The sequence below is a fragment of the Labeo rohita genome, chromosome 22, assembly GCF_022985175.1.
Source record: "Labeo rohita strain BAU-BD-2019 chromosome 22, IGBB_LRoh.1.0, whole genome shotgun sequence".
Classification (NCBI taxonomy): Eukaryota; Metazoa; Chordata; class Actinopteri; order Cypriniformes; family Cyprinidae; genus Labeo; species Labeo rohita.
Window position 1 is genome coordinate 9,728,887 of NC_066890.1, and position 26,908 is coordinate 9,755,794.

Sequence of the window (26,908 nt, forward strand, 5' to 3'; positions counted from 1 at the left end):
TAATTACACTGTAACAAGGACAGCTTAAAATAAAGTGTAACCAAACTTGTATGGCACCTATTTAAATATATTTGTAACACTAGAGTTAAAATGTCAGGTTGCCAGGTAAGTCTCCACCTAAAGGCAAGCTTTACTCGCACTCTGCTCTAGAGAGGGAGGCCATGGAGAAATACATTTCTGATTCTTTGGCACGGACACATCCATCCTTCGTCGGACACATCCATCCTTCGTCGGACACATCCATCCTTTTTTTCCCCTGCAGGTGCCAGGTTCTTTCTCTTTGGCCATGTATTGATTATTCAGGGTTGAACAGCATCACAGTAAGGAATACTTATCCCTTGTCGCTAATGTCTTCAGCTTTTGAACGGCTGCAGGGGGCATCTTTCTTCACCAAAGTGGACCTGCACGACACCTACCATTTGATTCGTATAAATGGATAAGTTGCAAACCGCCTTTAATACCCCCAGGGGGCACGTTGAATATCGGGTTATGCCATTTGGCCTGTCCAACTCACCGGCGGTTTTCCAGGCACTCGTCAATGATGTGTTGAGAGATATGATGGATCAGTTCATATATGTCTACCTGGATGACATATTGATTTTTTTCTCCTCTCTCCAGGAACATGTTTAGCACGTCAGGCGAGTGCTCCTGAGGCTGCTCGAGAATGGGCTTTTTGCCAAAAAACTAGCTCCTAAATTAATTGGCCCGTTCACTGTCACTAAAATTCTTAGCCCAGTGGCAGTCCGCCTCAAACTTCCTCCAGCATACAGGAGAATCCATCCCGTTTTCCATGTATCTAAATTGAAACCTGTTTATTCGGTTAAGTGCATTCTGGACTTAAGGCGGAGGGGACGCGGATTCCAGTATCTGGTGGACTGGGAAAGTTACGGTCCAGAGGAGAGAAGTTGGGTTCCTGCTAGAGACATATTGGATCACTCCCTTATCGATGATTACAATCGACAGGTAAGTTCTCCTGGTAGCGCCGAGAGGCGCTCCTAGGAGGAGGGGTAGTGTCACGGCTCTCTTGTGGATTACTGCCTGTCTGTTTTTCAATTTCTGGACTATTTACCACCCGTTGTCTCTCATTTGGACTTATATGGACTACTGCCCACTGCAGCCTAGTGTTACTGAGGAAGCCTGCCACCACTGCACCAACGACCATTTGCTTTTTATGACTTCGCTTGTCCGGATTATTGTAAATAAATTATCATCTGAAAATCGCACTTGAATCCATTTTGTTCTTCCTGACATAAATTTATATCAAAGTACTTTACATGCCCTAGTAATTTATACTAAGTATAGTTAAAGTCTGTTTACTGAAATATTGCTTGAGACTGATATAAAAATTATAGGGTATTTTTTATTAAGTACATAATATAGAAATGTATTTGTAGTGTACTTGGCATGAAATAAATGTATTTTAAATACATATTAGTATATTTATTTTTCACTAGGGTGAATTTTAGTATCTTAGTCAACATCAAAATGCATGACAAAAGATAAAACCTAACTATTTAAAAAAAAAAATTGAATAGTTAAACTCCTAATTTAACATTATTACAAGGTGCACAGTATTGCAAGGTTTTTTAAAGTGTACTAAAGTCATAAAAGTGACTTTTTTTATGCACAAAAAATTTAAATAAGGAGATAATGACACAAAGGATCATTTTAACAAAAACTATAATTCTTTTTCAACGGGCGTATCGATCTGAATATGTTGTGAAAGACACAGGTTCTAATGCGTAGCCAAATATCCTAGTTGCTTGTTAACTTAGGTTTTGTCCTTTGAATGAATCCTTTGTTCAATTCATCCTGGCAGTGACCTAACCAGCGATCAATACGTTTTGTGTGTTTTTACCTCATGTGGTGTCGGATGAAATAGAGCAGACTGAAGGAAAGACTTCATTAGGTCATATCCTGGTCAGAGTAAGATTTACAATGCATTGTCTAACACAGTTTGTGTACGATCGCTCCCTCTCTCCGTCTCTCGTCCTGTATCTGTAACAGAACAAAGGTGCTATTTTCTCTCAGGACGGTTGTCGTGGCAACGGCAGGCCTGGGCGAGAGGGGCTGTATCACACCATAATCCACCTATGTGGACAGAGGCTTTGCTGCAGCCGCATGGCCTTGTACAGGTAAGCACATTATGTGACGCTTCAGATCCCTTTTGAACATTTCAAGCACTGAATGCTTTTCAGACAAACATGAATATAAATAGTTTATTTATGGAATGACTCTGTACATGGGAGAAAAAAAAAATATTTTATGATCAATATAAGAAGTGAATAAACTGAACTCAGATTTAAACTGAATTGACCTCAAACCGTCAGGACAAACCGCTAGAAAGTAAACAGCTCAGAGTTGAAAAATGTACATTGTATTTTAAAGCCCTTGTGAAGAGAAACACTAAGTTTACCTCAGTTCAGCCCAGATTTACTGTGTTTATAAACCTTCAGAAGAGCTTGAACACACTTAACCTCTCAACCAAACTAAACAAAGTCTTATCTGAATCATTGCTGCGCACGTTGCTTTCAAACAGCTAAAAAATTAACCGTTAAAATTCTTATCGGGCCTGATATGCACATTTCCGAGTATATGACAGTATATTATCTGCTGTATCTGATGATAGTACGCTCACGTCAGATGTTACTTAATAAACTACAGAAGTTTAGAATAAGCTACTTCCCACATATGTATTTGAACAGTTTCAGTGGCTACTTCCAGTTAAAAATCTTAACACAGATCACTAAGATATCACTAAGAATGAACTGTGCCTGCTGATGACATACTGTAGTTTTTATTAATAATATAATTATTATAGCAGTTTACACAGGCATGTGGTTATATACAATCTGTTTTTATTGTTTACAGAACTATACAGCTACCCACGTCAAGACTGAATTTCATTTCATTTCTTAATTTAAATTTAAATTTATTTTATCAAACAAATAGAAATTGTATTTAAATGTTTAATTTAAAGCAGAATTAAAATGAATTTACTACTGTAATTTAATTCTTCAGAATTAATTATCCATTATTACCCTAGGGTAAAATAAATGTACTTAAGTGAATTTAAAATACATTTATTTTACTCTAAGTATACTACAAATACATTTACATATTTATGTACTTATTAAAAATGCTTTACAATTGTACTTTTAGTGTACTAAACTGGTATACTTAAAGCCTGCTAAATTGGAACAACTCATTTTGTGCTTAATGCACTTTAATTGTGCAGAAGTCCAACTAAAGATATACTGAAGTATATCTGATTGTGCTAAAGTGAGACTATTGCAAGTATACTTTAGGTACACTTTATCTTGCATTTAAAGACAGTTTGATATGATTCAAAGATTCTACAATCTTCACCAATAGTGGCATTAAAACACATTTTAGACTTTATCTTAAGAAATGTGCATTGTGCACAAGTAGTACTCCAAATAAAGTTTACGTCTCAAGCTATATGTCAGTAAATATGTTAATAGATTTGAACTAAATGTTAATAGATTTTGAACTATACTTAAATATAAAACTCTTAACTATAAAATAAATATATTTATACATAAAGTATATATTTTATTTTTCTAAAAATGTTGTAATAATTATGACTTAAATGTTATGGGTCATTGTGTAATACTGCATTTAAAATGTATTCAATTAAACAAATAAATCCAGATTATTCCAGTTATTTTTATAATTATAATTAATTTTATAATTAATTTGATATATTTATAAAATATAGTTAATTTTATATTATTTTTTAATTATAATTTATAATTTTTTCAAACAATGTTATGAATAGTTTTATGACATTATAACAAACATGTACTATGACTTGAGAAAATACATTTAGGAAATTAATAGTTACTCATTTGCTAATCTATTTGTTTAATAAATATACACTTGCATCATACAATTAAGCGTTTGATTCAATGTAGTTATTGTGTATGTACTTGCTGTAATGCAAAACTCTCACCAGATTCAGAATCTTGACAACTGATGCAGCAACTGAATGTGTCAACTGTGGACGTCCGTTAAAAAAAAAAACTGAACTGACCAATAGTAGAGCTTCGTGACTGTGAATGTATGTGAATGTATGGTGGGAACAGTGGGCTGTAGGAGAGTCAGACGCCAGAAGTGACGGGTGTGTCTAAATAACAATTTAGACTATTTAGAACATATGGAATAACTGCTGTGAAACCAATAGCAAGTTTTATGGAATGTAATGTTCTGTTTCTATTCTATTTATGTGAACAACAAAGCAAGTAAGTGATTAAAAGTTGTAGAATGCCTTACAGATGAATGAATATTTGTCACTGGGCACTAAAATCTGAAGTTCAATGCTCACACTTGTTTGGGTGTGACAGGGTAACACATGACTGAAGTATTGGCAGTGGCACGTCATTATGAGCTCACAGCAGAAATGCCCTCAACGTGTGTCAGGACGCTGGAATTTGCTCAGCCATTCTCCAGAAAGGAAACCGGGTGGAGGAGAAGTGTGTGTCTTTAGGAAACGCAGGGCTGATTTGACCAACTACAAGAATAAACTTGTTACATTAATCAGGATGTCATGTCATAGTGCTTCCGTTGTTTTCATTCCCATTAGTCTGATTAATTTGCTCTCATAAAAGGAAAGCCTTTAGGGTCAGAAAATGCCCTGCCAGAAGACCGTGAGAAAGATACATTTGAATCAGTCTTATTAAATGAAAAGTTATGATTGGATGAGCCATGTTTTAGATGAAAACGATTCTACAACAACAGTCAGCAGCTACTGTATTAAACTATATTACTTTTTTTTTTTTGTAATGTACTTCAAATCTTAAAAGTATATATATTTAAAAAAAAAATACTTGCAGATATAAATGAAATAAAAGGCCACTTAAGTGTACCTAAGAGTACACTTTTCTGAATGTTACGTAACACACTTGCAATTGAAAATTGCAAGTTCATCATTATAAATGTGTAATTACCTAGTAAAATCTAGTTTGTTTTTTTTGTTTTTTTCACTTGTCAGTATATTCAACAGTACTTTTTAACCACATTTTAAAGACAAATACAACTAATTATGAAATTACATATAAATTATGTAATAAATAAATAATTTTCATTTCTTTGCAATTATTTTTTTGTATGGCCGAGATACAACTATTTGGAAATCTGTAATCTGAGGGTGCAAAAACAATAAAAATATTGAAAAAAATCGCCTGTAAAGTTGTCTAAATGAAGTTCTTAACAATGCATATTACTAATCAAAAATTAAGTTTGATATATTTACAAAATATCTTAACGGAACATGAACTTTACATGAACTTTTTGGCACAAAAGAAAAATCTATAATTTTGACCCACGCAATATATTCTTGGCTATTGCTACTAATATACCCAGCTACTTATGACTGGTTTTGTGGTCCAGAGCCACATATATTATTTCTGTAATAAAATACCCTTAAAGTATTTTAAAGTAAACATTTAAAGTTATTTACTTATTTTTCATAAGTGAATACAAAAGCAGAAGTTATTGAACTCTTATTAACACATATTGAGGACAGACATTAAATGCATACCATACTCTGAATGATTAAATTTATTGATACTGAACTACTGTCAGATGAACATTGAGGCGGTTCTACAATGCTCATTTTTGTCATATTACAGATGCTTCCCAAGACACAAGCATATTTTTTGTTCTCAGAGCCCCTCGGCGCACAGCTCAACAAACACAACAGTGGGCGTCTGTATCCTCTGTGGAATACAGCTGAGTTACATAATCAACTGCCTTACTTCCCCATAACAGGAAGATTTATTCATAAACCCTGATTACACCAACGGCTAATCCTGGATCACACTAACACTGTAGACATTTCATTCTGTTACTTCAGATTTATCTGGCTCAAGAGAGTTTTTTACACCATAAACAAAAAGTGTGCAAGTGCACAGTAACATTGATTAGTTGTTTCCACTGACTTCCATCCAAGTTTCAGTGTTGTCTCAGGTGTTTTTACAGATTTTCCCCTCAATGTCTTGTGAGGTTACAGGTCAGTTTTCTCTGAGTATCTGTTTTTCTCTTCATTTCATCTCATTGCTGTCTGCAAGAAGCTGTTTTATATTAAAGCGGTTTCATGTGTGTGATCTACCTTACAGTAAGTGATGCCATCTACAGTGTCAAATCAGAAGTGGCTGAAACACAACCCATCTGCACATCATCTGATCCACACACCCCTTTCAAGACAAAGGCCTAATTCCACAAAATGGATGCCATTTTTGTTCCTCATATACCATTCAAACACTTGGGGTGGGTATGATTTTATTATTATTTATTTCTTTGTTTGTTTGTTTTTTTAGAAAGTAATGTTTATTACTTTGGATGCACTGAATTGATTGAATGTGACAGTAAAAACATTTACAATGTTACAAAACATTTCTCTTGTCTAAAGGCTGTTCTTTTAAAGTTTTAAAATCCTATTCATCAAATCTTAAAAAAAAAAAAATGTAAGTTTCCACAAAAATATTAAGCAGCAGTTTTCAACATAGATAATGATAAGAAATGTTTCTTAAGCATCAAATCAAGCATATTAGAATGATTTCTGAAGGACCATGTGACATGATCACATTTAAAGTATATTCACTTATTTTAAACTGTTATAATATTTCAAAATATTTCAATTTTTACTGTATTTTGCTCAAATAATTGCAGCCTTTCTGATACTTTTTTTTCAAAACCATAAAAAATCTTATAAATCCTAAACTTTTAAATGGTACATTTAAAAAAATTCCACCAGTGGTTACAATGTCAACCTTGTAGTGAAACAAATTAAAAATGAAAGTGGATATTTATAGAAAATATCAAGATTAGATTATCTTTCTAAAAAGGAACATATGGTTTCACAAACTTGAGCACAAGGCTTGTAACGTTAACTGGGTAACAAGTAAATTTTAGTTAATATTAATTTGAGCATTTACTAATGCATTATTAAAAAGCTGTGTTTGTTAACATTAGTTAATGCACTGTGAACTAACATGAACAAACAATGAACGACTGTATTTTTTATTAACTAACATTACCAAAGATTAATACATAGTGTAATAAATGTATAATTCATTGTTCATTCACGTTAGTTAATACATTAACGTTAACAAATGACACTATATTGTAAAGTGTTACCATTAACTTAAACTGTAAATCTGTCCGCCTTTGAGATGCATCTTTGTCTGATTACCAACAAAATGAGCTTTGGGAGTTTTGGCAGGAAAACATCTTGTAACTTTCATCAAACCCCCACATAAAGTCCCGGTCATATCGTCTATCAGAGGGTTTCCAGTCATACTGTATAATGTCAACCCGTTTCCTGTCTCCTCCTTCTCAGTGCAACAGCGGCTCATGGGGGCTGAGGAGGGGGGTAGACTCTTAAAACCCTTCCTCTCCTCCATCCACCACCCTACTTTCCTGTCCTGGATTACAGCCGCCTTCGCTCGTTCCCTCTGCCAGTGTGAAGATGTGTTCTCTGGGCTTTGCCAGGTCTCTGGGTTTTGCCCTGATCCCTCTTGCCACCTGCTGCATCGTGGCAAACATCCTACTCTTCTTTCCTGATGGAAAGATGAACTACATTCAGGATGGAAATGTGACCAAATACGTCTGGTACTTTATGGGTATCGGAGGAGGTGGTTTGGCGGTGAGTTTCAGATTTATGTTGGTGTAAATGTCCTTTTGTGTCTAGGTTGTGGGCAGACATGTGGAGTAGTTCTGGTGGATTGAGGTGATTGGAAAAATGCACAGTGGGCGTCCAAATGTCCCCTAATGTCTTAATTCAGATGTGAAAATGCTCAATATTAAGTAAGGGTTAGGAATATATAAATATGATTTAGGGTTAAGTTACTAAGGGTTAGATTAAGAGGTTAAAAGCTCAGGCTTAAGCAAATAAAAAATTGGCAACTTGACTTGACTTGAAAGCCAATGGTTGTGAGTGTGAAAGATTTTTGGTTGTGTATTGATCAGTTCAAAAGCTCATCTGTGTGTGTGAAATGAAAAACACTCTCAAAATAAATTTGGCGAATTGGTGGGGAATTTGTAGAATTATAGTTCATATAACCCTCATTTATATGTCCTTGCCTTCTTGAGGGTTAAATTTAGGGTGGGTCTAGGGGCGGACCTGGTGGTTTTATGAGTGATGAGTGTTATGAAGTAAACTTCTGGGGCGTTTCTTGGTTCATGGTCAAAATGTGGAGACTAATTAACAACTTTTAAATGAAAAGCTAACGCTAAATGGATGACGAGACCTTATTCCATGAAACACGCAACTGCGGAAACAAAAATACCAAAGTGGTTACCCACATAGTAAGCCATAAAAGCTTATAAATTGTAATCAATCAGTCTGGGTCAAAATCTTTAGATATCTAATTTGTTACTTTACCTTGTTGATGATATCTTTGTAAGTTTTCATCAAAATGAAATACTGGCTGGTCCACCTCTATCCCAGTTTTTCTTTGTTGCTACATCTTCAGACTTTTCACAATTAATTTCATTGTTTCATTCTAGATTTGTCTTGAATATTCCATCAGGAATAAAATGTAGTAATGTGGTGCATTTACTCAGTTAGGTGGTTCTACTGTGCTAAAATCTCCTTGTTCACATTCAGATGCTGGTACCGACCTGCGTATTTCTGGGAATGGAGAAGTGTGTGGATTCCTGTGGAACAGACAGCTGCGCGGTGAGTGTTGGGGAAGGGGGTTCGAGGCCCTTATTTGAGCCTTCATTTAAGGACATGTTGCACAGGTCAGCCAGACTCATCAGTTTTGCATTGTGTGTGTAGATGTGCGGTTCAGTGTTTGCAGCTCTGGTGGGATTAGCCGGATCTGCCTACTGCTTCCTGATCTCTGCTTTGGCACTCTTGGAGGGGCCATATTGCTTCACTTTTTTGGGATGGTTGTCTCCATTTAAGAATGACGGCGGAAGGCATGAGCTCATTTTTTTCTTTTCGAAAATGCTTTTATGGTGACGTCATAAGAAAAAGGTCTTGAAATCTTTTCCTCCGTTTGTTCAGGTATCTGTTTGCTCGAGAGAAGTGGTCTGAATGCATTCAGCCGGCACACATTGTGGAGTGGAATGTGACGCTGCTGTCCATCCTGTTGGGTCTCAGCACCCTGGAGTTCCTCATCTGTTTCCTGCAGCTTGTTAGCGGACTGGTCAACGCAGTGTGCCGGCCATGCTGCTACAAACAGGAGTACAGTCTAAACGCTTGAGGAAAGAGTGTTTCCCAGCTCAAGTCAGAAACAGGACTGCTCATTTGCAGCAGAGCCGTTGGTTCATCAGAGAACTGACAGATCTGTCAATCACACACTTCATGACACATGAACCGCTGTGTGTCCCTTTGGATAAAAATGTAAACACTAGATCACTACGTTTGATCTGAATGCATTGGGATGTTTCCTCATCACTCCAGTCGAGTTTGTATTAGCAGTGCGTGTTTTCCGTACAAAACAAACATTTGTATTGTACACTACCTGCAATATGCATTTTGCTAAAATATAAATGTATTTTTGTATGAGTTCTGTTTGTTTTGTACAGGAAGTTGTTTTGTAAATTATTTAAATATTGAGAGTAATAGATTATGAATGTTGTTTTATATACCTATAAAGCTGTTATATGTTTTAAATATTCCCATCAATTAATAAATAGGTCTTGTTTTAGACTCCTTTTGTCTGTTTTGTTAATCTTTTGGATGATTTCACATTTTGGTGCAAAAATCCCATGGGAAATGGTTGCTGTAAGCCTCATTATCCAGTTGCAGCAATAATCTCTAGAACATAAAGCTGTGTCACACTGTTGAGGTTGCCCAAATCCTCTTGGTACATAATTCGAGGACATGCAGATTTATGGCCCAACATACTGTAAGCTACACAAGTATGTGAGCATAAACTCTTTAGCTACAGAGCTGTGAAATTTATTTGTGATCTCTTGATTTCTTGTATGTATTTTTTTCTTGTGCAGAAAACAACCCAAGTAAAGAATTCCAAAAATGTAAAATAAAATTGGTTAAGCCAACTTTAGCAGCAAAAATCACAAATAAATCCTAGAGATAACCAGAGGTCAGTCTTTCATATTGCTGAGGTGGCATTTTGGCGCACTCTTTTTTGCAGAACTACTTTTGTTCAGCCCCATTGGAGGTTTTCCAGCAGAAACTGTATAAAATCCTGCCACAGCATCACAATCAGGTTCAAGTCAGGACTTACTATAGGACTTGACTATACTCAAAGGTGTATTTACTCCATTGCTTGGGATCATTGTGCTTCACAGTGACATTCTCCTTCAGTATTTTCTGGTAGACAGCAGAATTCATTCATTCATCTTCTGATCTGTGTAGGTTCTTGGAGATGCTAGAGCCTATCCCAGTGTTTCAGGCCATAGGCACAATATAGTGCCCGCAGTGGTTTGGATTGAATCTGCACCAGCATGGAGAGAACATGCAAACTCCACACAGAAAGACCTCCAGTTCACTTACAATTAAAAGAACATTCTCTCAAAAGTTCTGAGGATCATAAAAGTGTGTTTTGGATCTGTAATGGATCTACCTATACATTTCTATGGGTACAACAATGAGCATGATGTTATTGTTTACACGGTTGCACTGAAACACAACCCTGGAGTTTTCAAACTAAAACCGTTCCTGCAGCGTTTTGAAAAGTCTCCGTTTTCGAGGGTCGAAAACACTGGAGTAGTGTAAACGACAGGTGTAATTGTAGCAAAAGTTATGCGTTTTAAAACGAAAATGCACTAGTGTATAAGCCTTAACATGGAATGAAGATATAAAGATATTCTAAACATTAACATCTTGATTTTCTGCAAAGCTGTTTTGAAACAATGTTTATTGTGAAAAGTGCTATACAAATAAATTTGACTGAACTTGACCTGTTCTTCTGTTGGATTGGCAGTGGTTTTCACCTTGTCATTATTCCATGGATGCCATTTTGGGCCAATGTCTATGTGATATGAGAAGAGTTGTGAACACTGACCTCTGCTGATGTAAGAGATTACTGCAGTTCCCTGGATGTTCTCCTTGGCTCTTTTGTGGCTTCCTGGATGAGATGTTGATGTGCTTTTGAAGGAATTTTGGAAGGTCAGCCAATTCTGGTCCAAATTTAACGGTGTCACTGTGGTTCTTAAGTTTTTTTAGAACCTTCGAAATAGCTTTGATACATTTCGCTCATTTTATTCCTCATAATAATTCCTAGAATTTCTTTGATATAGTGTGTTAAAGGGTGAGACCTTTTAGCAGACTTCATGTTGCTGAAATTGTTGGGTTTAAGTGTTGACTTTATTGCAAGTTGCAAAGTCAACGAACTGGTTTATTTGTTTACCATTCTTGTACACACTGTAAAAAGAGAACCTGTGCAGTTGTTGCTTTAAGGAGGTATTCCTATCTGATACTACCTATAATTCTAATTTTGTTATAACCTAGTTCAATCAAGATTATGTAACATAAAATGAGAGAATGTTATTTCAACTCAAATGCATTACATTGACCCAACATACAACTTCCAATAATGCTCAGAATAAACACATTCAAAACATGCATACCTGCTCCATGCTGATTAGTGAATGTTGGTTCAGTGACAAATTATGATTTAAAATGATTATATATTTTAAGTTGCAGCAAAGTGAAAATCACAATGGACAGCGCTACTCTTCAGAACCACTGTAAAACAAAATAGTTTAAAAAATCACCAACATATCTCTCTCACACACTTATTACAATCCAGTGTGACTTTATTTCTTTCATACTAAACTTCTTATTGAGAATTGAGGTTTAGATTTTGAAGTTTTATTGAAAATAATCAAGTATGATTCTTGAACACTTAACATCATTTTTTCTCTGATTGCTGCAGCTGCGTGTTTTAAGGCACATTCATTATTGCAACAGTTGTGAGAGAAACTCTGATCAGATCTTGATTACTCATTGACCTAGTCATCATGTAATAGTCAGGGTCACAGATCATATCAGGAGTCTGATGTCTGATAATGTTAGCTGTTAAGTCTCATGATATTGAGATTTTTCTCTTTTATTATAGAGGAAATGTTTTGAGCTGTGTCTTTTTGACTCACACAAAGATCAAGAATCAGCACATGAATCTCAACAATGGTGACAATTTTACCTTTTTTTCAGGTTGGTTGAATTCAGTTATAATCAGTAATCTTAAATCATTTATTTCATTTCATCATAACCAGTTATTGTAGATTTTACCACATGAAGTACAATTTCTAAGTTGAACCAACAAAACCAACAACAATTTTTTCAGTGTACAAACAGCACTAAGGGCATCATTATTCAATAAAATTGTTGACTTTCACCCTGTCTCTCCTGTTCATTAGTAGTGAGGTATGATTTAACAACAAATATTAGCATAGTAGACAGATAAATTGATTTATTATTTTAAAATGATCTGTCCCACTTCATTTAAAATGCTGAGTTTTCAAGTTCCTGCAGACAAACATTTCTCAACTCCTCAAATGCAAATATCTAAAACCCTATTGATCTATTATGTAATGCAAACAAGTTGGGGGTTTTGGTCAGCAGTGTTTTTCATGTCTACCAACACACCCAAACAATGGGATTAGTACTTTTCTTTACAAATCTTATGCAGTTCATATATTTTTTGTTTGTTTGTTTGGTATTGTATCTAGAAATTGTCCAACCAAGAAAAACATAATGTCTCAAAATGAATTTGACAATATTAACACAAATTCAGGCACAATTAAGCTCTATCAGACAGATGGTTGATGACTGCAACTGAAAATTGACACAGGGTTTTCTGAAAGTTAGGAATTTCCTAGAGTTCATTGGGTCACATACTGCCAGTAAATTCACGGGGTTGTGTACTGCCAGATGGTCCAGTTGTGTGTTTACAAGTAAACTTGCCCTCTTCACATGTGTTGTGATTGGCTGACTGCTGTCACCCTTCATTATTTAAAGAGGTGAACCATCTGCTCCATTTTGATAGTCAAATCCCAGTGATCCAAAATGAAGGGGCTGCAGTGGACGCTGCTCGGGGTTTTGTGTTGTGCTGGAATTGTGTCTTCGATCACAAGGGAATATTTTTTTGCCATTAAGGAGATTCAGTGGGATTATGCTCCTAGTGGTAAAAATTTGATTCAGAACAAAACCATAAAAGAAGATGAGTGAGTACAAACAATTCTGAGTTCTGTATGCAAGTGAACTGAATTGCTGCTTTATACTGTATACAGATTATGTTGCCGTACATTGAAAATGAATGATTTCAACAAGCTTCGGTTACTTTGTTTCTGCAGATAGTTGTCACTTTGAATGCAGCTTTAGATTCTGGGTCTTCAACAAACCCTTAACCCTAAGTAATAAAGTAGTTGTTGAGGAGTGTGCTACAAATTTTCTAAGCATTTAATGGTGTGCTTTATAAGTTATAATTTTTACCTGACAGAGGAAAGAAATTCTTCCATTTCTGGGTCAGTGAATGTAAACCTCACAGAAAATTTTGTTTTGGTGTTTGACAGAGAAGCACGTGTGTTTCTGGAGAGAGGTGAGCAGCGGATCGGGCGGGTGTATAGGAAAGCAGTGTACCAGCAATACACTGATTCCAACTACATGCAAGAGATAGAAAAACCCAAGTGGTTGGGCTTCCTTGGACCCCTCATTAGTGCAGAAGAAAATGACATAGTTGTTGTGCACCTGAAGAACATGGCTAAACGAGCGTACTCCATACATGCTCATGGCCTTAGTTACAACAAGTCCTTTGAAGGTGATGTCAAATAAGCATTTGAATTCATTTGATCACTTTATCTTTTGCTCATAAATTGCTCATTATGAAAACTGTGGATTTCTCTCCAGGAGCACTATATCCCGACTCATCAGAAAAAGCGGAGAAAGCAGATGATTCAGTGGCCCCTGGGAAGTCGTTCAGCTACGTTTGGACCCTACCAGCTTCACATAGTCCTGGAAAAGATGACACTAACTGTCTGACCAGAATATACCACTCGCATGTTAACGCTCCCAAAGACATTGCCTCAGGTCTCATTGGACCTCTCATTATATGTAAAAAAGGTACAACGCTTTCTCCTTACTTCCACATTCAAATGTCAGGATCTCTCAGTAAAGTTGAAGGTCCAAATGCAAGCAATGCAAGATTGTTTTTCATGAGTCCCTTGTTTGTCCTGAACAGTTAAACTGCCCGCTGTTCTTCAGAAAAATCCTTAAGGTCTTACAAATTCTTTGGTTTGTCTGCATTTTTGTATATGAACCCCTGAACCCTTTCCAACAATGACAATGAATGATTTTGAGATCCAACTTTTCACACTGAGGACAACTGAGGGACTCATATGCAACTATTACATAAAGGCTCAAATGCTCACTGATGCTCCAAAAGGACAAACCATGCATTAAGAGCCAGTGAGGTAAAAACTTTTTGAATTTGCAAATTAGGGTAAATTTCACTTATTTTGTATTCTGGGAAACATGTAAGTATCTTCTGTAGCCTCTGTTCAGGACAAACAAGGGACTTATGAACAACTATCTTAAAAAAAGAAAAGCTGTGAATCATTTAGGTAACAACACAGCATTAAGAATCAAGCATATGTAAACTTTTAAATGGGGTAATTTTATAAATTCAGCTATAATTTTCTCTTGTGAACTAAATGTAAATGTCTTTTATGTTATTTGTCTTATTCAGGTCAGTACAAGATAAAAAAATAACATGCATTTTGTATGATCCCTCTCATTTTGGTAAAGTAATTACCATTTCACAGATTCTGCAAGGTGTATGTAAACTTTTGACCTGTGTATTATATGTGACATGAGATATTTTCCATCTCACGTCATGACATTGTATAGTGTAATTCACACACTTCAAGTTATGATATAGTCCACTAATAATGTATGATTCTTTGTTGTTTGTGCAATTCTCAGGCTTTCTTGATGTGCACGGGGACAAAACAGCTGACTATCTTTACACCCTTATGTTTACGGTGTCTGACGAGAACCTCAGCTGGTATCTGGATGAAAATATCAAGACCTACTGCACAGCTCCTGCCAAAGTCAACAAGGATGATGAAGACTTCCAGGAAAGCAATAAAATGCACTGTGAGTTTAGTAATAATGTCCTAGAATAATGGCTCATGAAAGGTGGAACTATGAACAGGCCATCAGGTCACATAGCACATCTGTGAATTACCTAAAAGTAGCGTACTGTAGAGTATATCCTATGTACTTTTTTTTTCTAAGTCTGGGAAACTATCCAGAAATCTCAATGCCCTTTTTGAACTTTATTGTAGCTATCAATGGGTATGTCTTTGGCAACCTGCCGGACCTCAGTATGTGCATGGGCAATAAGATCCACTGGCACTTGTTTGGGATGGGGAACGAGGTGGATATCCACTCAGCCTTTTTCCATGGACAGATCTTGACGGAAAAACAGCACCATGTTGACACCATCAGTCTGTTCCCAGCTACTTTTGTCAATGTAGAAATGGTGGCAGATAATCCCGGCCAGTGGCTCCTCAGCTGTCAGGTCAATGATCATCTGGAAGGTACAGAAAGGCCAGATTTGACAGTATGAATGCAAAAATTATGCGTTATTATAATTGCATTGTTTACATTTCTCCCCATTTTAGCTGGCATGCAAGCCATTTTTGAGATTAAGAAGTGTTTCCCAAATGTGCATAAGCCCAGACCATTTGGAGCAGTGAGACAGTATTACATTGCCGCTGAGGAAATCATTTGGGATTATGGGCCAACGGAGATAAACCAGTATTCAGGGAAGAAACTTGTTGATGACAGGTAATACAACTATTTTAAGATCTTCATTCATCTGAAAGACACATTAAAGTCAAAGGGAATGTAATTTTGTCCTTTAATTTAAGTTTATGTCTCTGAACATCCACAGTGTTTCTGACACTTTCTTTGATAACCGCAATGATCGCATTGGGGGCAAATACAAGAAGGTCCAATATGTGGAATATACAGATGACACATTCACCAAGCGCAAAGAGAGAACCTCTGAGGAGCAGCACCTGGGAATTCTGGGTAACAAAATTTCAATTTCTTTGGGTACACAAACGTTGTTGAATCTGTGACATTACAAAGAACAAGTTGCAGAGATTTGCTTGTACCTGTGAGTGCGGACATTAATTGTCTTGACATTATGTCAATGCTTTGATTATACAGCGATAATGAAAGTATAAATCAATGTCTTTGGGATGGTTTTAGGTCCAATCATCAGAGCAGAAGAAGAGGACACAATTAAAGTGACATTTAGAAATAAAGCAAGCAGGCCCTACAGTATCCAACCTCACGGAGTGCAATATAACATAGAAATGGATGGAACTCTCTACCACAACGTCCTGGAAGGTAAAGTACAAACCTCATTAAATACAGTAAAGGTAAAAAAAAATTAAATGACACACTTAAACAAAATATCATTATTATTAATTAATTTATTTATTTTTTAAATGCAGAGTCATACACTGCCAAGAAGCTTCGTGAAATCAAGAAAGAAGCAAGTAAGAAAAAGATCTCAATGGTTTACAGAAAGGTCTGGTTGTTCTGGAAATGAAGGGATAAGCAAACCCAGACTGTTGTCTAATAAGTCTAATATTGAATCAAGGCCAGTGATCATTGCGCAAAAGCGTATTTTCCAGTCCTGGCTGGACTCAAACAAATCAGTCCAAATCCATGAGAGACCAAAGTCTCTCTGAATTGTCTGTGTGATTAGTAAACACATGACTTGCTTTAATGAAAAATTCACTCTATTTGCTTTCTTAATACTTGTTTCTTGTCTCATTGTGAACAATTCACCAGTTGACATTACTCCAAAGAAAAAAAAAGTTTGCTTCATAATCCATTCATCTATCATTCATCCATCCATTTTCTAAACCATTATGTGGGGTCGCAGGGATGCTTTCCCAGCATATATATTCCAATTAAAAAGCCCTTCAAAAGTGGGTACTGGTGGTGTTTAATGATCTGCTATCCAATGGGTGTCAAATCCTGCTCCTGGAAGAAACTATCCTGCAGAGTTTAGCTTGAATCCTAAACCAGCAAATCATGCTCTTCAGGAACATTAGAAACTTTCAGGCAAGTGCGTTGGAGCAGGTTGGAGCTGAACTTTACAGGACATTGACCCTCCAGGAGCCGAACTCAACACATCTTGTACTATGACTGAAAACAATCACTGAATGTAGAAATGTTGAAGTTGTATGTTGTTCATCTCTTTAAGGAGTGGTTGAGCCACTTCCTGCTGCATTGGTCCGGCCTGACACCACCTACAAGTATGAGTGGGTGGTTCCTAAAGATGCAGGACCAACCGAAAAAGATCCAGACTGCATCACCTACATGTACTATTCAGCGGTGGATCCCATTCGAGACACCAACTCTGGCTTGGTTGGGCCTCTTCTGATCTGCAAGCCAAAAACCCTCAAATCAGCAAAGCAGGTGAGGGAGGTGGATGTTGAGTTTTACACATTTGTAAAATGTGTGGAGATGAAAGTAGTACTATATTAGTAGCTGAAAGCATGCAGAGAACTTAAATGATTTTTTGAGTTTTGTTAGCATAGGTTCCATTTGGGTTTGGGTATTCCCAACAATGTGCTCATAGCTTTGCCTATATTTGTTTCAATCCAAGAAAAATGTAAAGAAAGAGTTTCATCTTCTTGCAACTGTGTTTGATGAGAACCTGAGCTGGTATTTGGATGACAACATCAACAGATTCGCAAAACAACCCAAATCTGTAAAGAAAGAAGATAAAGACTTTCAGGAGTCCAATAAAATGCACTGTAAGCATTGGTCACACTTCATGAAAAACATTTTTGCATTTCTGCAGCACACAAGCTGTATTTATTTATTTATTTATTTAGCATTTACACCCAAAACTTTTTTTTTTCATTCACAGCACTCAATGGGTACATGTATGGGAATCTGAAAGGCCTAAGTATGTGCAAAGGTGATAAGGTGTCTTGGCATCTGTCTGGACTAGGATCTGAGGTTGACATCCATGGACTTTATTTTGAGGGCAACAGGTTCCTCTACAAAGATACCAGGAGAGACACCATCAATGTGTTTCCACATATCTCTCATACTGTCATCATGGAGCCTGACAGCATGGGTACAGTCCATTCTCTTCCTTCTTTAAACTCACTGTGACAAAGAACAACTATGTGCTGCATTTAAAGTCTTATTTTAACACCATACATGTTTTTATATATCTACTATGGTTTTAAAACAGTGTTGTTGAATTCTTTTTTTGATCAGCTGACATGTTAATCCTCTGGGGTCTGACGGTGTTTTGGGGCCCTGAAAAAGTTTTGACATGCCATGACATTTGTGTACAAATTTGTATTCATTTATTTATTGGAACACCAAAGAAGTTACTCTGAAACATATTTTGAGATATTTTTGTCTATACAAAGAAAGTTAGTGGAGTCTAATTTTGTTTTGGACCAGGCCGATTTTCATTATATGAACAAAAACAGTTGAAACATTCTTCTGTTGCATTCCAGATTAAACAAATTACATGTTTGGAGCCTTACTGAGCATTGTTAGATTTATGCATCAAAATCAAGATAAATTAATTACATTCTCACATAAACATCCATGAGACAAAAATCAAAATTTACACACATTGTGCTGTTCTGATGATGCAATGTGACGTCTGCAGGACAGTTTGAGGTGGGATGCAAAACCACGGATCACTATCATGGAGGCATGAGAGCCAATTACACAGTGGAGAAGTGCAGTTTCTTGGACCGTCAGTCTGAGATCATGCTACACCAGAAGAAGTATTACATCGCTGCAGTTGAGATGGACTGGGACTATTCCCCCACCCGCACATGGGAGGAAAAGATGAACAATGGTCTGAAAGAAAGGTATTCCAAGTCCTTCACCAGAACTCATAAATGATATTTGAGATTTATTGTGATGTCAGAGGATCATGGTCTATCAAACACGCACAAAGAGGAAAATTAGGTCAAATAGTCTTTAATTAGTCGGGGTAATACACAGCAGGCAGGCAGGCAAGAAACACACCTATAATGTCTAGTGTTGCTTTCGTCAACGAAAATTATGACGTCGTCAACGAACCTTTATCACGTGACGAAAACAAGACGAGACGCAACGAAAATGCTGGACATGTGACGATGACTATAATTAAATGTAAAATGCAATATTGTTGACGAACAAAAACGAGACAAAATGTGGTTTACAAAATAAAAACTATGCTAAAATGTCTCTTCATTTTCGTTAATCGAAACGAGACGAAACGAAATATTATACGTTATTTCGTTTTGTTTAGTCGCGTTATTATTATTATTTCGCAGTATTTCTGAAGTGGGCTGCATCAGGTTGTACTGCGCAGACGCAGGCGACGTCACTTCCTCAAGCCCCACTCGCGGTATTATTTAGAAGACGACAACAAACAAGTCAAACTATCTGACTCCATGTGTACTAATCATCAGTGTTGGGAGTATCAAAACCTGTTTTTTATCAAATCATAGTCTATATATATATATATATATAATGAATACGCAAAATATATTTAACTTAAATAGCCCAATTAACAGATTAACAAAACAAAAGGAAAAGAGTGTGGCGCAGCGCTCGTCGAAAGTTCACGGAAAGAAACATGAGATGACAGAAATAAGAGTAAACACGCTGCCATTTCGAATGATCTGTATGACCAAAAATGACTGAGTATTTTTTGTTGTTTGTTTCCGCTGTTCGATCGCGCCGGTGCCTCACGCACACACACATACAGCCTGTTCATTATCAGAATAAAATGCAGTCAACAAACATATACACTGATTCATTCAAATATTGCTTACTGCGTAGTGTAATCCGTGTCGTTCAGCCTGAGATCGGGCCAAACACATATTTGCTCATGTGAGGATGTTTTTACGCGCATTAAGTACAAAGCTTGGTTTACTAATAAATAATAGTTTAGCATTCAAATACATTGCGAATATGGACACATTTAAGTGGGTTCATGCCAAATGAAAGAGGTAGGCTGCGTGAGAACAACGCGTTTGGTTTCAGTTTCGCTTTAAATTAGCCTAATTTGTTTTGGCTTGTTTAGCAACTTTGTATTTTATTCTTGTTTTGTTCCGAAAACCGTTCAAAATAGTCTATAGGCTATGTATTGTGTTTATTGTTTGTACATAAAATGTAACAATTTTGTGCTTATCTGTGTTTAACCTAAACTATAACTTTAATTTAGACCTACATACCAGTAGCCTAAATATGAGGCTAATCTAAATCTAAATATGATTTTATAATTTTATGCTATATAGACCTACCTCATTACCCTCCACTGGATGCATAATGAGCTGCAGTAAATTACATTTTGTAATGCCTAGTCATACTTCTGTGGATATTTTGGTGAAAGTAACTCAAAAGTAGTGTAAGGCATTACAATTCAGAGACAGTAATATTGTAATGTAACTAATTATTTTTAAAATACAGTAACTAAAACTAGTAACTTTTGGAAGTAACCTAACACTGCTAAGCATCCCTTGTTGGCCAAATACTGTAGCTACTTTTGTCAGACTACAATAAAATTTTCATTGACTAAAACTAGACTAAATGTCATCAATTTTTGTTGACTAAAACTAGACGAAAATGTCATCAGTTTTTGTCGACTAAAACTAGACTAAAATAGTCATGGATAATTCTGACTAAAATAAGACTAAAATGCTCAGACTTTTAGTCGACTGAAACTTGACTAGACTAAAAAGAGTATGAATGTGACTAAAACTAAACAGCTTTGCACAAAGACTAGACTAAAACTAAAATTAAAACAGGCCACCAAAAACAACACTAATAATGTCTACATTCAATACTTGATGAGGGAGAACTGAACAGGCTAATACTAAAGTAGGGGACATGCAGGGACAGACAGGTGAGGAAGCTCAACAAAAAATGACAAGAGGGAGAAACCACAACAAATAGTCCTGGGGTGTGACAGTTCGCCCCCCTCCCGGAAGGCGTGACCTCGCACCGCAGAGACAAAAGGAAGGATGGAGGACAGACACCCGAGAGGAGGATGGCAAACAGAGTCCAGGGCGGATCAGACAGAGGGAGGATCACAGCCATGATGGCCACCCAAGGTGGAGGTGACTGAGGGAGGAGCCATGGTGGAGGAAGGGCTGACAACTCCAGGGGGCTGACCAATGGCGGTGGAGTAGGTGGTGTATCCCGAGGCTGAGACAGAGAGCCGATGAGCCAGGGCTAAGTCGAGAATCCGGAGGGCCAAGGCAGAGCAGGTGTCTTCAGCAACCAAGGCATAGGCAGAGAGTTTCGGAAGACCACGGCAGAGCCGGAGCGACAGAGGACTGAGGTGGAGCTGGAGGAAAGGAGAAGCCCAACGGAGCCGGAATGACGAAGGGACAAGGTGCAGCCGGAGGAGTGCAGTCCTAAAGTGGAGGAAGGGGGACAACTGACTAAGGCGGAGTTGGAGGGATGAGGGAGCCCAGCAGAGCTGGTGGACTGATTGGCTCCGGTGGAGGTGAGGGAGCTGGAAGCCACTAGGTCACAGGACTGACGTAGAATCTAGGGCTCAGAGGCTGGAGGCGGAGTCGAGGTGTCCTCCAGACTCGACGATGATGGAGACTGTCAGACCCCGATCCCACCGCCCAGATGTTAGACTGAGGGTGAGCAGAGGGGCTGCCAGGATGCAGCAGCAGAAGAGATGAGAATTGGAAGAAGAGGAGGTGGGAGAGGGAGTTTGGGTGGGATTTCTTGCAAGCTGAATAGTTCAGATGATGACAGAAGAAGTGTTGGTAACTCACAGTCAAAGTCAATTAAATCTCTTGAGTCCAGTGTTGCTCACCCCCAGCGGTGGTGAAGTGGGTAGGGCTTCCTTCCATGCTCTCACACCCCTCTGTGATCCCCTCCACTGTCGAGAGGCTTGGGCTCTGGACGATCTCCTCGGCGATGTTGCTCTCCTCGGCGATGCTCTATGATAGCGGGAATATGCTGTCCGTCCGCGGCAGAGTATGTGAGCGGAGTGGAGCGACAATAATTTCCCCTCCGCGCTCTGTGCATTTTATAACCGCTCCGCTCCAGCTCCGCTCCGGGTTCACCGTTTCCCGCTCCCGCTCCACTCTGCGCTCACTGATACCAGAAACACCGCTCCGCCTTCGCTCCGCATCTAAACTATTTCAGTATGTTTGAAATACCACAGTTCTATTCATAATGTACATTAAAGGAAAAAAATAACAGAAATAAAACGAAAGTATAGTTTTAAAGTGGCTTATTGGAACACTATTGCGCAAATTTTTTCCTCATGCCAATTGGAATCGGATATACAGATGAAATACCACAGTAAGTTTACATTTGTTTGAATGCATTATTAAATCACGCTTTTACTTGAAAATATTCAGTATCTTGAAAGAACAAACTAATTCACTGAAAACTATAATTTTCCGCTCATGTCCATTGCCATATATCCTAGTTTTCACATTCTTTCTGATTTGAGTGATCCCATCTTTATCAAGCTAGCTAAATAGGCTTTGTTTAACACGTGAATTCTTGCTATATGCAGTTATATTATGGGTCGTTGTCATGAATTGTACTCGTGATGGAGCGATGCTGGAGCGCTCTTGGAGCGAGTAAAAACCACAACGCTCCGACTTTTAAAATTTCCGCTCCTCACTCCATTAAAAATCACACTGCTCCACTCCGCGCTCCGCTCCCACTCCACTCCGCTCACATACTCTGGTCCGCGGTGGGCTCGGGCTTTGGCTCCGCGCAGCAGGGTGAAGGTGGGCTGGGCTCTAGGTCTGGAAAGGGGCTGGTGTCATCGTCCGTGATGACCACCATCAGCAGTGATCCACAGAACACCAACACCCACTTCACAAAGGTGGCAAAGTTCTCTCGAGGACCATCCCCAGACAACTGCACTTGTATGATGGCATTAAGTCCAACCTGATAGAATGAGCAGAGGCAGTTGTCCAGGTATTGTGTGTAGTTGGCCAGAAACACAAAATCCTCGGTGTGATCCTTGAGAGAGAGGTCCCCCTGCTCCAGCAGGAGGACGAGGACAGCGGGATCATTCATAACAAAAAATAAAAACTAACAAAATTGGAAAACAAAACAAGTGGAAGATGCCGCTTACGTTTATTTTAGGTTCCATGTTCTGCCACAGGTTCGTGGTCTATCAAACACGCACAAAGAGGAAGATTAGGTCAAATGGTCTTTAATTAGTCCACACAAGTGTAATACGCAGGCAGGCATATAAGCTCTCCGTTCAATATTGGACATGGAAGATCTGAACAGGCTAGAACTTAGGGGTGCTAATCAGGGACAGACGGGTGAGGTGGATCAACAAATAATGACAGAACGAGAACAGGAACAGGAACTTAACCAAATATGGGCACAAGAGGAAGAAACCACAAACACAACAAACTGTCCTGGGGTGTGACGTGATGTGTAAGATTATCAGCGAATAACTGAATTAATGCCACAAACTCCAATGGTTCTTGAGTGGGTTATAACAGACTGACCAATTAAGTGTAGTTTAGTAGTGTAGTGTAGTTTTGGACTAAATCCAGTATACAAAGACTATTCAGGCAATATCTATGAAAATACAAAAAAAAAAATATATATATATATATACTGTCAGTACAGAGAATGCAAGTTCTAAATCATATTTATTTTGATGTATTCAGTAAAGGCAACGAGTTCCTCAAGAAAGAAGGCAAATTCATTGGTTCAAAATATAAGAAGGTGCTGTACAGAGAGTACACTGATGAAACCTTCACCAAACCCAAGGAAAGATCTGCTGATATGGAACACTTGGGAATTATGGGTAAATATCTATAGAATATGCTGTACATCGGTGGTTGGCTCATTTGGTGTATATGTTTGTAAACCTTTAAAATATGCTTAGCTTTGGTATTGTTCATCTTAGGACCCATGATTCATGGTAAAGTGGGAGAAAAAGTGAAGATTGTGTTTAAGAACATGGCTAAGAGGCCGTACTCCATACATGCCCATGGAGTTAAAACTGAAAGTCCTCAGGTTGCCCTGACACGTCCAGGTAAGAGTTGACAATTGTATTTTAGACAAATTTAAGGACATACCCTGCTGAATAAAACTAAAACGTCACAGAATTTGTAATGGTTTTACTGGTTACAATGGGAATTGTACTTGTTTTAATGTAAACTCTGGTTGGTCCCTGTTGGTCTCTACTGACAATTGGTCACCTTCTATTGATGACTTGCCAAAACCACTAAATCCTAACGGAGTATGTACCAAAACACACTACAGGAAAGCATTTTCTAATGGTTTTAATAGTTAAAAGTTGATGATTTGTAATCTTTGTAATGGTCTTAGTAGTGGAAACCATTAGCATTTCTGTAATAGTTTCTATAGTTTTTGTTGTTGTTGTTGTTGTTTTTCAGCAGGATATTGTTTATGAAGTCTAAATGTATGTGTTGCTTCCTCAAGGTGAAACTCAGACCTATACCTGGTACCTTCCAAAGAATTCTGGGCCGACAGAAGAGCAGGAGGAATGCAGTGTCGGAGCGTATTACTCCGCCGTAGATGTTATCAAGGTACCTTTCTCACCAATTGAAACAAGGACATGGGACCTTGTTTACATCCAGCTTGGATCTAAATGATATGTTTTTTTGCTGCTGCTTACCAGCACAATCTTCTGACAATTTGTAGCTATTTTACGTTTTTGACAAATTTGTATGAATTTATAGCATCTCCCCTATTGAAAAAACAAAAAACAAAACCCAGCATATGCTGTTTAGGTATGTTTTGAAGCATGGCAGCTAGTTTGAGCTGGTTTAAGCTGGTCCTTAGCTGCTCTTTTGCTAGTTTAAGTTGGTCCTGAGCTGGTTATAAGCTGTTGCTCAGGACCAGCTTAAACCAGCTCATGACCAGTCTAAACCAACTCATGACCAACTAAGGACCAGCTTAAATCAGCTCAAACCATACAAGAGTCTATGTAAATCTGATTATCTTCTCATGCAGGACATGTACAGTGGTTTGATCGGGCCGCTGGTCGTCTGCAAGAAGAGCCTGGCGCGTACGCTGGGGCTGAAGAAAGAGATTGAGGAGTTTGCTCTACTCTTCATGGTCTTTGATGAGAATGAATCTTGGTATCTGGATGACAACATCAAAGCTAATGTTAAAAACCCTCCCAAGGCACTGAAGGAGGACGAGGAGTTTATTGAAAGCAACAAGATGCATGGTGAGTTTAATGTCTGTGGGTTATATAGTTTTGCTCATGGTTTCTAAAGACATTTTTCAAATAATTCTTAAATAACTGAGCACCGTTAAACCCTGAGAAATGTTCATCTCTTATTTAAAACATCATTGCCTCAGCATTCAAATGTAAGCATTCAAAAGTTATTATTCACCAAAAGCTCTAGTGTAAAATGGCCAAAATGTTAAGATGGGCCTGATGTGTTTATAAATTAATGGTTATTTCTTTGTTTATGACAGGAATCAATGGTTTAGTATATGGGAATCTTAAAGGCCTAAACATGAAGGTTGGAGATAAAGTGTACTGGTATCTGATGGGAATGGGAAACGAGGTGGACATACACACTGCACACTTCCACGGCCACAGCTTTGACTACAAGGTAATCCATCCATCCCACTCACATTTTCATAAAATGTAAGATCTTATGGAGTAGCAGTGTGATGACCACATGCTTTTCCCACAGGTCAGTGGTACACATCGAGCAGACGTGTTTGATCTGTTCCCTGGGACGTTCCAGACAGTGACCATGCGTCCACAGGATTCTGGGACGTGGCTACTGCACTGTCACGTCACCGACCACATCCAGGCTGGTATGGAGACCACATACACCGTACTTAAAAAAGATGGTGAGTTTCACTGTTCATGAGTTTTAATTTAGTAATTTCAAGATTAATACAAGAATAATTATGCAAAGTTTATACCAACGGGGAGAGCGGGACATGTTGTGAAATGTGGAGGTTGACACAAGAATCTGAAAGTCCAGTTACACAAATATTTGTTTTGTGATTAGTTTTGGTTATATTTAAGCAGCTAAACAAACTAAATGTAATATTCTTTCTTTCTTTTTAGGGAAAAAGAGGGGATTCCTGGGTTTGTTTGGTAGTGGTTGAAATTCCATGTGCCTGTAAAAGGAAGATTGATTTGATACTTGCTCATGATTTTTCTAAATAAACACTTTAAAGGAGAAGTCCACTTCCAGAACAACAATTCACAAATAATTTACTCACCCCCTTGTCATCCAAGATGTTTATGTCTTTCTGTCTTCAGTCGTAAAGAAATTATGTTTTTTGAGGAAAACATTTCAGGATTTTTCTTCATATAATGGCCTTCATTGGTGCCCCGATTTTGAACTTCCAAAATGTAGTTTAAATGCAGCTTCAAAGGCTCTAAACGATCCCAGCCGAGGAAGAAGGGTCTTATTTAGCGAAACGATCGGTCATTTTTTTTTTCGGAAAATAAAAATTTGTATACTTTTTAAGCACAAAAGCTTGTGTAGCACAGGCTCTGGGATGCACGTTCACGCACTATTGAATCATGTCGAAAGGTCACGCCGAACAGAGGCGGATCTAGTCAAATGCTGTTTACAAACAAAAAGGTACAATGATGTCGGACGATTCTTAAGTTGTAGGAGAAAATAAGAGTTTCTCACCATACTTTTTGAGCCGGAGTACACAGACGATGAACCCCATGAGATGAACGACTCGAAAAACCCAAAGACTCGAAACAGATGAACTAATTCCAGTACAGAACCTAATAGGACTGAACGAATCACTCCCCGAGACGACTCGTTCTTCCCGAGTCACATTAAAGACTCATTCAAGAACGACCCATCACTAATTTGTAGCATCGTGAACGTGCATCTCAGAGCCTGTGCTACACTAGCTTTTGTGCTTAAAAAGTAT

At 37.9% G+C, this 26,908-nt stretch overlaps 2 protein-coding genes across 3 annotated transcripts; both read left to right on the plus strand.

The window, feature by feature from the left end:
• The first annotated feature begins 7,409 nt into the window (after positions 1-7,409).
• Positions 7,410-9,685, plus strand: tm4sf18 (transmembrane 4 L six family member 18). The gene is made up of 4 exons (XM_051095627.1): positions 7,410-7,669; positions 8,633-8,704; positions 8,807-8,949; positions 9,038-9,685. Exons 1-4 carry the CDS (start codon positions 7,493-7,495, stop codon positions 9,234-9,236), a joined length of 591 nt encoding a protein of 196 aa, XP_050951584.1. The 5' UTR covers positions 7,410-7,492; the 3' UTR covers positions 9,237-9,685.
• A 3,294-nt stretch (positions 9,686-12,979) lies between these two features.
• cp (ceruloplasmin) lies at positions 12,980-26,193 on the plus strand. Of its 2 annotated transcripts, XM_051094217.1 has the most exons (20): positions 12,980-13,170; positions 13,519-13,763; positions 13,853-14,065; positions 14,927-15,100; positions 15,292-15,546; positions 15,631-15,796; positions 15,903-16,042; positions 16,226-16,366; positions 16,474-16,518; positions 17,235-17,449; positions 17,640-17,790; positions 17,907-18,119; positions 18,672-18,879; positions 23,677-23,816; positions 23,919-24,047; positions 24,458-24,564; positions 24,992-25,211; positions 25,466-25,605; positions 25,690-25,852; positions 26,076-26,193. In XM_051094217.1, exons 1-20 carry the CDS (start codon positions 13,013-13,015, stop codon positions 26,114-26,116), a joined length of 3,264 nt encoding a protein of 1,087 aa, XP_050950174.1. In that variant the 5' UTR covers positions 12,980-13,012; the 3' UTR covers positions 26,117-26,193. The 2 variants fall into 2 exon arrangements, with proteins under 2 accessions (XP_050950174.1, XP_050950175.1); XM_051094218.1 differs by lacking the exon at positions 16,474-16,518.
• The last annotated feature ends 715 nt before the right edge of the window (positions 26,194-26,908 follow it).